This window comes from Delphinapterus leucas, chromosome 9 (genome assembly GCF_059928025.1).
Source record: "Delphinapterus leucas isolate spDelLeu-1000000601 "Yukka" chromosome 9, BTC_Dleu_Yukka2, whole genome shotgun sequence".
In the NCBI taxonomy this organism is placed as follows: domain Eukaryota; kingdom Metazoa; phylum Chordata; class Mammalia; order Artiodactyla; family Monodontidae; genus Delphinapterus; species Delphinapterus leucas.
The window spans coordinates 11,996,175-12,011,802 of NC_143137.1; the positions used below are offsets into that span (position 1 = coordinate 11,996,175).

The following is a 15,628-nucleotide window of genomic DNA, read 5'->3' on the forward strand; positions in this document are numbered from 1 at the left end:
TGTTCTTGGCTCTGACTTTGTAGATGTGCCCGGACAATTCTTCCCATACATGTCATTCCCTGGCCACTGGAAGATCTGGGGCTTCACGTCTGGATCTTAGCTACTCACGGGATTTATAGGGAGAGACTCTGAGGCCTCTAGGCAGCTTGAGGAAGGTGGGGAATGCCCAGGTTGGGAAGCTGGCAATATTAAAGTTGGGTGACTTCACAGTTGTGTCCAGGATTATACACTTTGAGCTGAGGATACTATGGCCCTCGGAGCTGCTGCAAAGCAGATTTGCCCCGTTACCTATCCTGTTGTTTCCTGTTCCCTCCTTTGAGGTGTTTATTCTGGCCGTGTGCTTTTCTATTCTCTCTGCACTGTGTTCTCCCTCCACTTCTTGCCCAGATGAGATAGACCTTGCCCATCACACAGATTTCACAGGCCTTAGTGGTAGGGATGATGCTTAGAGAAATCCAGTCACTACAGCACACAGACACCAGCTCGGATATCCAGCGACTGTCCGTTTCTGTCTGCTGGTGATCTAGGGCTCCCTTTCCTGTGACTCATTAGTACCCACTCATTAGATGAGTGGAAGGAAGTGGCAGGCTATGTATGTGTCGAGGTTGGGGGGAGGGTGCTTAGAGGCAGATGGGGGGAGGGATTTTCCTGAATGACGTGGGGCCGGAAGGGACCCCAGTGGGGTCCCAGCAGTTATTGCAGCTGTTCTGCATTCTTCACCATCCCCAAGGTACTCCCTGCAGCCTCTGAGCTTGGGCGTAACCTCCAGCAGGTGTGGGAGTTGTGCTGGGGGCTGGGTGGCCTGCACGTTTAGCTGAGGTGCCTGGATCCCCCTCCAGAGACCTTTGCCTCTCCCTCTGTAGTTCTATTTCCACTGCCAGGGTGCTCACTGGAGGCCCAGGTAGAATGGACAGCATGGGAAGAAGTTGGGACAGGATGTGGTGAGCCTGGTGTTCACAGAACTCAGAAGATGGGGGGGCAGGAGGGACTTTCACAGGCGCCCCAGAGGCAGGACCTGGTAAATGTCAAACCACATCCTGTTGTGAGTCCCCGAGATGGTGCAGCGGCAGGTGCGTTGCTGTTGCTACTTGCACTGATGTTACTTAGAGATAAAGAGCCTGACAGCCAGCACTGGGTTCAGGCACCCCATCTCTTCCCCAGCTGTCTTCTAAAAGACCCCAACCCGCTGCTCTTTACTTCCTGGATTCAAGGCCATTCTCCTTTCAACACTATTTTCCCCTCCTCATTCAAGGCCCTGGCCCTCTTTCCAGGTGCCAGGGCTCCAGGTGCCTCTTGTGAACTGTGGGATTCCGGGGTCAGCACTGACCCCCTTACACTACAGACAGCCTCTGAGACTATGTCACAGGTGGGACTGGTTTGTGTCTGGGAAGAGCTTAGATTCCCCGAGCTACCTTCTGCATGGTGATCTGGGGCCTGCAGGCTTTGGATCACTGAATCTGAAGAGCAGAGCCTGACGATTCCTTAGAGATCACTTTACCCAGTCTCCTCACTTCGCAGAGGAGGAGATAGCAGCCCAGAGAAGAAAATTGTTCCGAGCTATGCAGCTGTGGACAGAGGAGGACCAGAAGCCAATGTCCTGTGTTTTAGCAGCTCCTGGATCTCAGGCAAAGCTTAGGGGAACGTGGGCTGTATGTTGAGTGGTGATCTTGCTATGAATTTTATGAACTACTTATAGAGAAATAAATAAGACACAATGATCAGATCCAAGATGGCCTGAGGATGGGAGGTAACTATGATGAACCACAGAGTTAGAATTCTGCAGAAACTAGAGAGTTGGAGAGATGAGCTGAAGAAACATGATAATATTAAACAAGTACTCCCTGCCACCCTGCCACCCCCGCCCCCCGCAAAGAGAGGAAACCAACTGTCTGAACACAGGAAGGGGACTATGGGCTCACAAGCAGTGCATGTGGAAAAGACCCAGGGCTGGAGTCGAAACTGAGATCTGTGAGTCAATAGGATGTTGTGGGTCCAGACACTGAAGAGTTGCCCTCATGGGATCAAAGCAGAAAGTATGGAGAACAGGATGCGAAGCTCCCTCTTCCCCTCTGTAGGTCAGAATAGCACACTTTTAGAAAAGTAGGAGGATTAAAAACAAATGTAGAGGCTTCCCTGGTGGTGCAGTGGTTAAGAATCCGCCTGCCAATGCAGGGGACACGGGTTTGAGCCCTGGTTCGGGAAGATCCCACATGCTGCGGAGCAGCTAAGCCCGTGCACCACAGCTACTGAGCCTGTGCTCTAGAGCCCGCAAGCCACAACTGCTGAGCCCACGAGCCACAACTACTGAGCCCGCGCGCCTAGAGCCCGTGCTCCGCAACAAGAGAAGCCACCGCAATGAGAAGCCCGCGCACCGCAACGAAGAGCAGCCCCCGCTCACCGCAACTAGAAAAGGCCTCGTGGAGCAACGAAGACCCAACGTGGCCAAAAATAAATAAATCAATTTATTAAAAACAAAAACCAAAAAACAAATGTAAACGTTTCAGAAGAGAGTGGCTGGGCTTTGGAGAGTAGGAGTGCTCAAAACTGTGCCATATGAGACAAAAATTGGGAGAACTGTAAATGTTTAGCTTGAAAAATAAATCCTTAGACTAGTAATAATTATCATAATAGCAGCCGACACCGTGATCACAGCTTTATATGTTGTGTAGACTAAATGAGACAACACCACCTTACGAAGTCGGGGTTGTGATTGAGCCCATTTTGTAGGCAGGAAAGCCGAGTCTCAGAGGTGGTCACTTACCGAAGATCACAGAGCTGATAAGGGCAGATCTAAGGCTTGAAACTATGTCTCTTTGGCTTCAAAGTCCATGTTCTTTGTTGGCATAATGGTCTCATCTATCTACTGCATACTTTTTCCATTTTGCAAACTCAAGCTTTTAAAGGTTCTGCTTGTTCTGTCTCTCATAGATTTGTGGACTCAACCAGAGGCGGGCATGCTAGCTGTCTTAAGAAGGGCTCTCGCAGGCATATAATTATGACCAATGCTCAGCACTGCAGTGAGATTTATGGAAACCTAAAGAGGACAAATTTCTTCATAGCACTGTCCAGTGACGAAGTGGCCTACCTAGACAGGTTGAGAGTTCTCTGTCCCAGGACGGATCAAGGATAACTGGGGGGATTCAAGACTCTGAAATGTATGCTTCTTTACCACCCAGAGTGTCTGTGGGTCCAACATCCAGTCAAAGTCAAGACCCATGGTGGGAGTGAGGGTAAAAGGGCTGAGCTGTAACCACTGGAGTGGCCTAGAATGTGGGCAGCTGGGGTCACGCCCAGGACCACCATCAAGTCACTATTATAAAACCCACCTCCTTATGTCAGCGAATCTGGTCAGGATGTGGCAGGGGATGCAACCACGGGAAACTCTGGCATGCAGTCTTTCTGTCAAGACCACCCTTACGCTCACAGAGGACAGCTGAGATAAGTTAGAGCTTAGACAAAACTTCTGTGAAAATAGGCACAGTTGTTGGCTCACTTTCAGCTCTATTTGCTGATGTGCAGATCCATCCACTCATCCATTTCCCCAAGAAGCCCTCCGAGGAGTCCAGGTGCAGCAATAGATGGAGATGGAGGAGAAAAGACATGCAGCTGGGACCTTGGGGGTGGGGTGGGGTGGTGAGCAGAGACTATGTCATTTGCTGCAGACAATAAATCCCCAGCAGAGCCAGAGACTGTGGAGTGCTAAGAGCCCAGGGATTTCAGATCCACAAGCAGCAAAAGTACTCGGGATGCGAGGGGAGGATATCCAACCTTAGACTGAGGCAGGAAATGCTTCATTTTGGGGGCCAGGAGCGGGTGTATGACATCTCACATTATGGGGTCTAAAGGCCCAGAGATCACCTTTCTAGAAACTATGGGAGTCCGCCACAAGTAATGAGAATGAACTGTAGTTACAATTGTTGCCCAGGCTTGGTGGCCTTCAATACTGTGAGTCTTCTTATACAGCTACGGGGCAATTTCCATGGACATGGAAAAAGGGAACTTGGTGATGAAAGTTTAAGAAGAGGTCAGTGGGGTTGCAGATGACAGATTAATCCATAGGTTAGTGCAATGCTAAGAACTGACCTGGGGTCTTTAGCCATTTCTTGACTTACATCAGCATCTCCTAATCCCTAAATGTAATACACCGAGGTATGAGTGTGTTTTCCTTGTACACATATAGCTTCCAGAGAGGTCTCAAGTACCAATCTTCCATTCCCACACCCATCCCTAAGCAGGTGAACCTCAGGAGGCTCTTCCTGTATAGGACCGTTGGGGCTGTGTGTCACACACACTGTGAGGGGCTGAAGTCGGGCAGGCTCCCCTTCTCTGGGTCACTAGGGAGGAAGCAAAACAGGGAAATGGCTCAGGGCAGGAAACGCGAATATTAGTATCTGTCAAGATCCGTTGTTCTTATCCCGACCTCTCTTGTTCTAAAATCCTTTTTTTCTCTTCCTTACTCGTCCCTAGTCATTTACTTAAGAGAGAAAAAGTCTTTGTCTCTTGGATGGTCTCAATGTCCTCTACCTGCCCCATCTCTGGCATCCTTACTACCCAACCTTACGTAGCCTGCCCCGCGCCCCCAACCCCGGGGGCGGTAGGAAAGGCTGCAGGTCTTTACTAGATCCTGGTGCTGATAGGAACATTCTTCTTCCGGCCAAGTGACAGTGACTCAAACAGCCCTTCCCCACAGGAGTCCCATTCCCCCCACCAGGATGTCACCCAACATGACCAGCTGGATTCTTCCTTTCCCCTCCTAATTTCTAAGTAAATCTCTAAAGGTCACAGGGTTGAGGTTCCTCTCCTGGAGAGCTACCCATGCGGGGGTCAAGCTGTGCCCCTTGGAATGGTGAGAACTTGGGGGACCACAGGCGTTCTTCTAGAGATGCCTGGCTTCTGAGTCTCTTCAATCAGTAAGCACGCTTTGCCCCTGTACTACATTCTGCCCACAGATTTCCTTAATGGGATGAAGTTTGGATTAGCCTTGAGACTGGAATAGGTAGACAGGCGCAGGTCAATGAGGAATTGCTTTAGTGCTTCCCATTCCAGGAGTGACTCTGGGCTCAGAAACGCCCTCTGAGCCCCTTTAATTGGAGCGACTATGTGTCCTGGTTTGCCAGGACAATCCTGGCTTACCCTTCCTGTCCCAGCATCTTATCTTTCACCCTCAACAGCATCCTCATTCTCATAATAAACGATACGGTTGCCCTATATCTAATCCATCTTTGCTCAGTTTCACCTGAGGAAGAATGGACGGGTTGGCTAGAATTGGTCCAGAAAGATCTATTTCGATTATAGAGAAGAAGGTAGAGGCAGAAGAAATTAACTTCCCAGTGCCTGTGAATTGAATGCTGGGGGCAGTGCTGTCTGAGAGAGACAAGGAAAGGGCTGTAAAGATTTGGGAAGAGGGGCCTCCCTGGGTCAAGGTAGGGTGGGGACCAAATGGAGTTTCTTCATCTCTATTATGTTTCCAGGAGTGAGAAGGTGACATACACAGAGTCATCCATCCTCCAGGGGACATTCGTTCCTTCGTTCCTCACTTTGACAAACCCCAGGTGCCCACCAGCAACTCCCCCCCACATCCTCCCACCTGCTAATGCCTCTGCTTTTAGCACCCCAAAGATGGCAGCCACCAAGCCTGCAGACCCTCCTCTCCCGCCTCCACCCCGACCCTCCTCACAGCTCTGCTTGCACAAACCCTTGGCTCCAACACTCCCTGCTTGGCCCGCTCCTTCTGTTCCAGGCCTCATTCCCTCTGAGGCATTTGCTTGTCTCTTTAGCTGCTTATCTCCCTGTCCCGCCCCTGTGAGGAACCACCACACGTGTCTAAAGAATGGGAGGGGTTGCTTTTGTGGGTGCTGGTCTAGAGTCTAAACTCAGTCTCCTTTGTCTGGGGATTCTTTAGTCATTACCAAAACAAATACACAACAACAGCAACAAGTAAAAACACTGTCTGCATTTTGAGAAATCTTGAGATACTCATGACTGATGGGAAATTATGGGCATGTGATAAGTTTCCCAGGCCATCCCTCCCCTGGGCCATGTCCTTTCCTGGCCTGTGTGAGCTGGGTCCAGAGAACCCCTCGTCTCCCACTCCCGATACGCAGTGTAGTGGGATGAATAATGTCACCCCGAATTCACGCCCACCCAGAACCTCAGACCATGACCTAATCTGGAAATAAGATCTTTGCAGATATTATTTGAGAATCTTGGGGTGAGATCCTTCTGAATTTAGGGTGTGCCCTAAATCCAATGACTTGGGTCTTGGTAAGAGAAAGGAGAAGGAAGCTTACACACAGAGATACAGGGAAGAAGGAGACATGAAGACAGAAATAGAAGGTTGGGGTGATGCCACCATGAGCCAAGGAGGCCAGGAGCCACCAGAAATGGGAAGAAGCAAGGAAGGATTCTTCCTTAGAACTTTGGAAGTGACCGTGGCCCTGCCAACACCTTGATTTTGACTTTTGCCCCCCAGAACCGTGAGGGAATACATTTCTATTGCTTTAAACCATTAGGACTTTGTTACAGCACCACTGGGGGACAAATATACTCAGGAATCGAGGTGTCCTCAGTCTGTTGCTACAGGTCCTGGCCCACACTTTGGGAGCAGCTGCTCTAAGGTCACCCAGCGATTTTGTGAGCAATCACAACTTCTTGGTCACGACTTGGGAAAAACTTCCTGAACTGCCGTCTTCAGAAGAATGTGCCACAGTTTCACAGCTTACCAGTCATTTGATCTATGAACTGTGGTTTCTTCACATATGAAGTTGGGAGAAAAACACCTGCTTCTGGGATCATTGTGGGGATTGGCTGGGACAACACATGTGCCAGCCCGAATCCTGGAACAAAGCAGGCTATAAGGACTCCACTTTCCCCACCCTCTCCCAGCTTTCAGAACTGCTTTCTCACCCCCAGCGTTCTGCCTCAACTAACTTACCCAGAGCCTCTCTCAATGGTCTGTCTTCTGTCCCGATGGCATTCCTCTCCTCCCTGGGTGCAGTGTTCTACCACAGTGATTGTAACCTGCAGTAGCATTTACCCCAGTAAAGGAACAGTCTCCACCCAAGTGGGTGCACTCAACACACTACATTTGGGGTGACCTGGTCTCCACTCTGTTGGAAGAGACACTCAGGTGCAGCACCCCAGCCCCCAATGGACCCTGCTCCCCTTCTCCATTCCTCCTCCTCAAGGCCTGACCCTATGTGTCCCACCTCCATGAAATCTCCAGGTTTCACACTTCAGTGTTTTCAACTCTATGCCTTCTTTAGGATTCTAACTTAGGCAAAGTAGAACTAAATCTTATGCCCAAATTCTGAAAGCAGACAAGATGGAAGTGTTAAGAACCAACACAGGTAAACTCTAAATGCGTAAGGAGTGAAACTTGAATCTGGAATTGAGAAATGATCAGACATTCTAACCTACAGGTCGCCCTGTCCTCTGTCCAGCACTGAGCTGGGGGTTACGGTTCACCTCCATTCATCCTTATGCCATCAATATGCAGGTTTTCCAGAGTCCAGCTCCTTGCCCTTCAAACTAACCCTACCCACTGGGGCCCAGAATACCCAGGTGTGGACCATGGGGTCCATCCTCCATCAGGACAAACAGGAGGAATCGACATTGCTCAGAGAGGAGGGTCCATCACTCTGTATGCCTGAGGGGTGGTGATTTCCCTAAATCAGAGGTAGAACAGGGAAGGGCAGAACTCCATAGACACTCCTGGGACACAGTCAAGCCCACCATGACACTTTTATTACTTTAATCAATTTCAGGTTCAGTGGGGAGGAGCTCAGTCTGCAGGGAAGCTGAGAGAAGGGACAGATATCCATGTAGGAAGGAGATAAAAGGTGGAGAGAGAGAAACTCTTGAGGAACACAGACTGGAAACATGTTAAGGAACATCCAAGGAGAGGATGAAGAATGACTCAGGATGCACTTTTGGAGCTGGTCTCAGGAATCCTTTTTCTTAACCTGAGGAAAAGAGGACATTGTCAGGGTGCCAGGGGTCACCGAACAGTACGAGTGGGTCAGAGGAAGCTGACTCTAGGGCTTGATTTCGGGTAGAGCTAGTTGATTCTCCCCATCCTCTAAAGCTACATTCTGTGATGACCACGGACGTTGTCCCACGTCTGGCAGCCCCACTATAACTCCATTGAGGTGCCAGGACATGAGTCTGAGGCTCCCTCAGTTACCCTTCATGACATTCCACCCTCTCCCTTCAATCACCTGTCCCATCCTGCGCTCGTCCTTACCATGGCCATCAGCACCAGGGCGCTGACCAGCACAGCATAGAGGGTGGCCTTCCCCAGCAGGATCTCATAGAGGATGGTGGCAGACAGGACCCCTTGCTGGTAGGACGCTGTTGGCAGGAAGGGAGAGCAGGTAGGTACCTGTGAGCAGGGATCTCTGGTCTCCTTGCCCACGCACCACCCACCCTTCCATGCCCCACCAGGGTTCATGGGTTTTGCATTCTCTGGTTCCAGAGAAAAGACCATGGGAGATGGAGACAAAGGAGCAGGGGGCCACTTACCCGAGGTGAGGCCACAGTCTGAAAGAAAAAAGGGGGAGGGAAATGGATGAGAGAGTCCATCTTCAAAAGCAGATTCAAAACTAAGCCAGCCTTCCTCAGCCCAATAGCTGGCAAGGTCCTAACTCTTGCCAACAACCATGTGAGCTTGGAAGTGGATCCTTCCCCAGTTGAGCCTTCAGAGAAGACTCCAGCTTTGGCTGACACCTGATTGCAGCCTCCTGAGGAAGACGAGCCAGCTAAGTTATGCCCACATTCCTGACCCATCAAAACTCTACAATAACAAATGTGTGGTATTTTGAGCTGCTTTCAAATAAACCAAGAAAAACAAAAAACTAAGGCAGACTTGTAGTCAGCACAGACTCCCAGGCTCAGGGCAGCCTCTGGTCAGAGTCCTAGCAGCGCCTTCCTTCTGTTTTGGCGATGTGGCCACAGCATCCTCGAAGGTCATGGAACATGGCAGCACTGAAGGGGATGAGGACCCACTGCTCAGACCCTGAGCTGTGCAGGCGCGTAGGGAGGGGGACCTTTCAGCACAGCTGAGCTGGGCTGACGATCTGGGGTGTGGGGGAGGAAGTAGCCCGAGGTGCCCTGTCCTCCCTCACGGTGGGCTTCCCACACCCTCCCCTTTATTCTGCATCTAGTCTCTCTGCTCTCCTCCCTGGACCTCCCTCTCCGTCTGCTCTGCCTCCCTCCTTGCCGAACCCTCCCGGAGCGGCTCACCTGCTCGGCCCCGGACCTCGGCACTGATGTTCTGGGTGACGGGTTTGGGCCTGTCCTGCTTCCACTCGTCCTCGTCCGAGACCCCGTGGAACCAGGCTTGGCAGCGGAAGAGGTTGCGAGGGTTGTACCAGAAGGTGGCGGAGACCCTCAGCCGGCTGCTCAGACAGTAGCTGGAGTCATTGCGGCTGGGGTCCTCCTTGTGGGGCTGAGGGTCCGTGCTGACCCCTGTCTCGACCTGCTTCCCGTTCACCCACCAGCTCAGCTCCACGTGGTCGGGGTAGAAGCCCGTGGCCAGGCACACGAGCGTGGCCTTCTGGGTCCGCGAGATCTCTGCTGCCGACGGCTCGAACACAGTCACCTTGGGTGGGGTCACCTTGCTCAGGTCGTCTGGAAGGGAGAGGGGTTGGGAGCACGGGTGCCCGGAGGGCCGCCTGCGCGTGTGAGTTGGGGGCACAGGGAAGGGGGCCACGGGGTCATCGTAGAAGGAAATTATGTGGTAGTAGGTCCTGGTTGTTTGTTTGGGGGTCACCACCCGCTCCTCTGTGACTGTGCTCCCTCGGCCTGCCTGGCCTTTGTATTGACCCTACGACAGGCCTGTCTTCCGTGTCCCCAGCCCCTAAGGTGGCCTTACAAACGGCACTGCCCAACATTCTGAGTAATGTCTCTTCTTTCCCCTTATTTGATTTCTTATCCATCAAGAAAAGCTTACCTGTCTTTTTCTCCCCATAATATGTAGTAGTTATTTAAATAGAGCAGTGGATTGGAGGCAGAAGAACGGAATTCAAAGCTTGGCACTGACTTTGCCCACCAACATGACTTTAGACAGTCTCCCATTGTCTCTGCATCATTTTTCCTGCCTGTGAAGGGAGAATCCCAACACCGACTGTCCAGCGCGGGGGTGGAGATGAAATAATATAAGGATTCAGAAAGCCCCTGCCCTCAGCTGGGTTACTTGTATGTGAGTCTCAGGGGTCGAGGAGTAAAGGGGATTTGGGGCTAAGGGGGTCATTTGGGGGTTGGGGTTTTTCTTCAGATGACAGTATACAGATGGCATATTTGGGGGCACCACGTGAGGACAGCCTTTTGTATTAGGGTGTGCTCATGAGAATGGGAGGTTTTCTTTCTTTCTGCTGCTTCAGCGGGTCATCCTAGCCATTCCTCTGCCTCCAGGTACCCCTGAGTTTCCTCAGCTCAGGCAGATAGCCATCTCCCTATGTTTCAAATGCAGGCATCTTCAACCTATTTTGTCCCTTTGGTTCCACGTATTCTACTCTACCCTACCAGCAAGCTTCCTAAATAGGCATGTGAGATCATCAGAGCAACTTCTGCTCTCAGCTGTCTTGCTACAACTAAGCCCCTGGTGTGTGGCGTCCTCCAGGGCTCCAGGTGAAGGCGGTCCAGTTAATGCCCCTGCGGCCTTCCCATTTGGCTGGCCCATTGCTTCTCGGCCCTCCTACTACCATGTTATTCTGCTCTTTGCTTTTTATCGATTGTTTTGTTTGTTTCTGAGCAATTCTGTTAAAAGGAAGACATCTCACTCTAAAGAGATCTAGTTTAGGCTGGAAGATGGAGAAAATGTTCTTCTGACTCTTCACATTTCCCTGGATGTGACCTGACTAGAGAGCTGGCTTCCTGGGTGTGTGACCTGTGCACACAGATTCACTTTTCCGAGGTTCTGGATCATTAAAGGGCCAGGGCTTGGGACCCAGATTTACCTGGTTCTGAGGTCTCCTGCTTTTCTCCACCCTGGCTGATTACAGAAACCCAGCTTTCCTCTGGGAACAAACACTTCAGCTGATCCCCATTGGCTCCATCTTAATTAGCCTAACTGCAAACACCCTTGCTGTTGTCAAATCATCCAAGTAAATATACTAGTATTGAGGGTTTCTTCCCCTCTGGAAGCTCAGTACTCCCCACAGCAGGTGACCTTGAAGGTCCTTTTCCAGCACAAAGAGCCTAAGATCCTCCAGGGAATGTTCCTCAGCTCACAAGCAAAGTATCTGCATTTTAATGTATGTCCTGCCCCACCTGGCTGTTTAACCTAGAAGACATGGTGTGAGGAGGGAGATTTCCGGCTAGGGGATGAGGGGGGTACGTTTGGTGAGTAAATCCACCCAGTGGCCCAGGTTCCCATCTAGCCCCCGTGTGCTGTACACACGGCCTGGCCCTCAGGGGTCTGGGGCTTAGGAAGAGGTTTTAAAGCTAATTTCAAATCCAAACTTCTAAACAGTAAATCAACAAACCCCGCTGACTTTGATTCTCTCCCTCATGCCTCGGGTTTCTCTCTCTCACCTCTCTGTTCCACACTTGTTTGTCATCCTTTTTCTCCTCTGTTCAGTGGAAGCCTCCATCTGCACCTCCCAGGAGCCGGCTGTGCAGGGGGCCACATCCTGTGCTCATCCCTGCTTGTTCCTGCCCCTTGGGCTCATTCTCCCCTTTGCATCAGCTACACCCCCTCCTGCCCTTCCCCCCGCCCAGATTGCCCTCCACGGTCTTTTTCTCCAATCAAGCAGCTCTCAGAGTCCCAATAAATCCTCTCTTTCTCCAATGCTCACCCTGTCCCTAAATATCTCAGAAACAAAGAGACCAAAGCCCCCCTTTCCCTCTGTCCAAATTCCCGTCCCGGGAGTATCCCTACCCAAAACCCTCCCCACCCAATATTCCCCACCTCCCTTGCAGAGTTGACCCCCCAGATGGACAACTGGACACGCACCCCAGCTCCAGCCCACACCACCCATCTGTGGGGAACCCCCAGGAGCCGGGCTGGAAAGAGGGGAGGCATCCAAATCTTACCTATGACCGTGAGCCTGGTGCCTGGGCCAAAATACTGCTCATAGGAGCACAGTGAGAAGCCCCGCACTCAAACCCCCGCAGCTCCAGGCCGCTCCCGGGTCCCAGCGCCCCGCTTCAGTGCTGCGAGGGGACCAGGTGCCCGCGTCCGCCACGTCCCGCGCTCGCCGCCTTCCATCCCGCCCCGCCGCCGCTGCCGCGCCCGCGGACACTCACCCACCACGGTCAGCCGGCTGCCGGGCCCGAAGGGCAGGGCGGCGCCTGTAAAGCACAGCCCCGGGGCTCCCCAGCCAAACCGAGGCGCGCCGCCCGCGCTCACCTAGCACCAGGAGCCGCGTGCCCGGCCCGAAGTACCGGGGCTGAGTCACGGGCCCCCAGCGCCGCGCAAAAACCCGCCGGGCGTCCCGCCCCGTCCCCGGCGGCAGCGTCCCCGCTCACCTAGCACCGACAGCCGGGTGCCCGCGCCGAAGTACTGAGTTTCAGTGCTCACAGCTTCAGGGCTCAGCACAAAAAGGGGTCCCGCGGCCCTGCTGGCGTCCTGAACGCCCCGCTCCGCTAACGCCCCAGGGCACCCTGCTCACCTAGCACAGTCAGCCGGGTGCCCTCGCCGAAGAACAGAGGGTCGTTGCTCACAGCCCTGAGGCCCAGGACAAAAACCGCCGCTGCCCTCTCCTGATGTCCCAAACTCAGCCCAGGTCCCCACCGACCCCGAGCACAGCCCCAAATGGAGATGGGCAGCAGCCCACCTCTCTCCAGCCTGCCCGAGCGAGCGCTCAGGGACCCCAGCTGCCCTCCTTACCCAGCACAGTCAGCTTGGAACCATCCCCAGAATACAGCTGTGTGGTATCCACACAGCCCTGGGAACTCTGGCACAAACTTAGCCTTCCCTGAGAGCAGCCCAGGAGGGTCCAGCGTCCACTCCCCAAAAGCCAGGATTCAGGAGGTCATCCAGGCTGGGCAGCCCATCCTCCCTCGCCCCTGGAGCAACCTCCTTACTTAGCACAGTGAGCCTGGTCCCTGGCCCGAAGTGCAGCTCATTGAAGGAGCACAGTGGGAAGAGGCTACCAAGAATTCCTCCTTCTTCCCCTCCTCCCCTGGCACAGACTGGGGCCACCCTCCTTCTCCCTGGCTTCTCTCTGGACACAGTAATCTGGGCCCTGCCTGAGGTCATCCCCAATTTGCAGAGAATCAGCTTGGCTTGGGGATTTATAGTGGTTGTGAAATTGGAAGGGGTATTTGTGATGGAGATTTTGCTGGATTGGGAAGTGTTCCAGGCTAAACCCTGCCTCTTACTACTTCTGTGACCTGCAACCTCCCTGGCTGTCATTTCTGCAGCTGAAAAATGGGGTAATATCTTCCCCACAGCGTTGTTGTGAGTGCTTAACAAATCACACACCTGCAAGTGCTTTGTCAAAGGGCAAGTTTTGTGAAAAGCACAGAAACATGACTCCACTTTGTGGCTTGATTCTCCACTTTCCTGGAAGCTGAGTATGGAGCAGGGAGAGGCAGAGGTGATCACGGAGTCCAGATCCCTGCGAGATCACATCAGGGACCCGCTCAGGAGATCTCTCCCAGCTACTCTCCCCATGCAGGAGCCGCCCCCCCCTCCCTGGGCAGGTGGAGCTATTTTCTGAGGCAGGGCTTTTTGTAAAAGCCCTTCCTCTAACTGAATCATCGTGTCCCCCCCAAGTCCCCACAATGTTACACTATGATACAAAAATGTCCTCTCCTATTGTCCCCCTCCCCTAACGACTGTGCGGAGTCAGGAAGTGCAGGTGGCAGAGCTTGGTCTGATTGAGTGGGGTGGGAAAAAAACCTCAGAGTAATCGAAAGTGGGGAGGGGCTTGGGGAATGTTAGGGTGCTAGTGGAGGGGGAAGGGGACAGAGAGGCGCCTCCTGGAACCTACGCCACCCTGAGGAGATCTCCTATGTCATCAGGGCTCCCCTCTGGGACTCACTGTGCCCACCTGCACAGACTGGCATTTATAGTGAGGCACGTGGGCGGAGCATCCCTAGAGCAGGTGATGGCAACTTAGGGCAGGAGAACACACAGCCTGGAAAGCTCTGCGATTCCCCATTGCTTCCTGAATAGGGTCCGAGCTCCTTCCCCTTCATTAGTCCACAGACACGTAATGCACATCTACTATATGCCAGGCCTCATGCTGGTTGCAAGGATAGAGTCCGCTCTCAAAGCGGGAAGCCCCAACCTGCCTTTTCAGCCTTATGACTTCCATCTTGGACCTCGCAGCCCGCTGAGCAGAAGTACCTGACCCTGTAGTTTCATATCCTGTTCATACATCCGACTATCATGACCTCTCTCCCACATGGCTAACTGAGACCGGTTGTTCCTTTGAAGAACTGCCACCTCCTCAGACTCTCCCCTGATTGTCCCCGTCAGAAACCTCGTGCTAGCCTCTGCCTGCATTTTCGGAGACAGATCACCTTGCTATTGCAAGCATCACCTTGTACGTTAACTGTTTCTATTCATGAATTATCCCCCTTATGAGCAGGGAAGCTTCTTGGGGACTGTGACCTGGATATCTTTGTTTTCTTGAAGGTTACTAGCAAATGTTGCGATGATATGTGCTTCACGAGTAGGTGCCTCTGCTCATGCATACATGTAGACATACGTGTTTGTGCATGTGTGTTGGTATATGTGCAGACACCCATGTTAGAATGCACGCAGTGTTGCAATAGTGGGAGGAGGCTGTGTGCTGCAGACCGGTGGGGGGGGTACAGATGGCTGTTCCAGGCAGCGCTTAGAGTGGTATCTGCTCCTGAATTGGGTCACTTTGGGCAAACTCATTGATCCATTCATTTCTTTAAAGAGAATGTATTGGGTTTGTACACTGAACCAAGGTACTATGCCACATCGCAAGGATACTGTAATACCACACAACCTGGTCCTCAAGGAGCTGACCTTCTAGTGGGGGTGTCAGACAAGGAAAGAGGTAGTTTCCATCAACTGTGGTCAGTGGCAGGAAGGAGATGCACACAGGGTACTGTGATAGCAAAATACAGGGAGAATTTCATCCATTTGCATGGAGTAAGGGGCAAAGATCCTCCAGAGAAGGCTACTTGCTGGGGAAGACGTCACCATTGAACCTGCAAGGATGAGTGGGAGCACACATATGTGTCATTCCAGGTAGAGGAGTGCAAGACGGCCTGAGAGCCAGTGACTCGGGGGTTCAGGGTGACAGGAGTGAGGGTGAGTGTGGATAAGGTGGTGGAGGACAAAGGTGGGTCTTTTATGCCATCCTGCGGACTTTGGGTTACATCACCATGGTGACAATGAGACAGTAAAGAGCTTTGGAAGGATTTCTAGAAATACCAACAGGGCTGATCCTTGGTTTTAGGGAAACTGATTTTCTATCCTCTCAGGACTGATCAGGGCCATATTCACACACATTTAATTCACTAGAGTGAAATTTATATCCAGCTTTGTAACTTAAACTGGAAGGTACATCTGATAATGAGGATAGTAATTTCTCTTCTTCTCACCTGGAATCACTCCTTGGTGATGGAGAAAGCTGAGTAGTGCCCTCAGTGTGGAGTAGTACCAGCCACAGGCTGGGTCCCTTGACCCTCCTACCTG

General features: G+C 52.3%; 1 gene segment (V, D, J or C); it reads right to left on the bottom strand.

Annotated features, from left to right (window-relative positions):
* Positions 1 to 7,719: 7,719 nt before the first annotated feature.
* LOC111176060 (T cell receptor beta constant 1-like) lies at positions 7,720 to 14,332 on the bottom strand. The segment is given in 6 exon segments: positions 7,720 to 7,964; positions 8,246 to 8,352; positions 8,524 to 8,541; positions 9,244 to 9,630; positions 12,472 to 12,609; positions 14,305 to 14,332. Coding segments are annotated over 6 exon segments (699 nt in total).
* Positions 14,333 to 15,628: the final 1,296 nt, after the last annotated feature.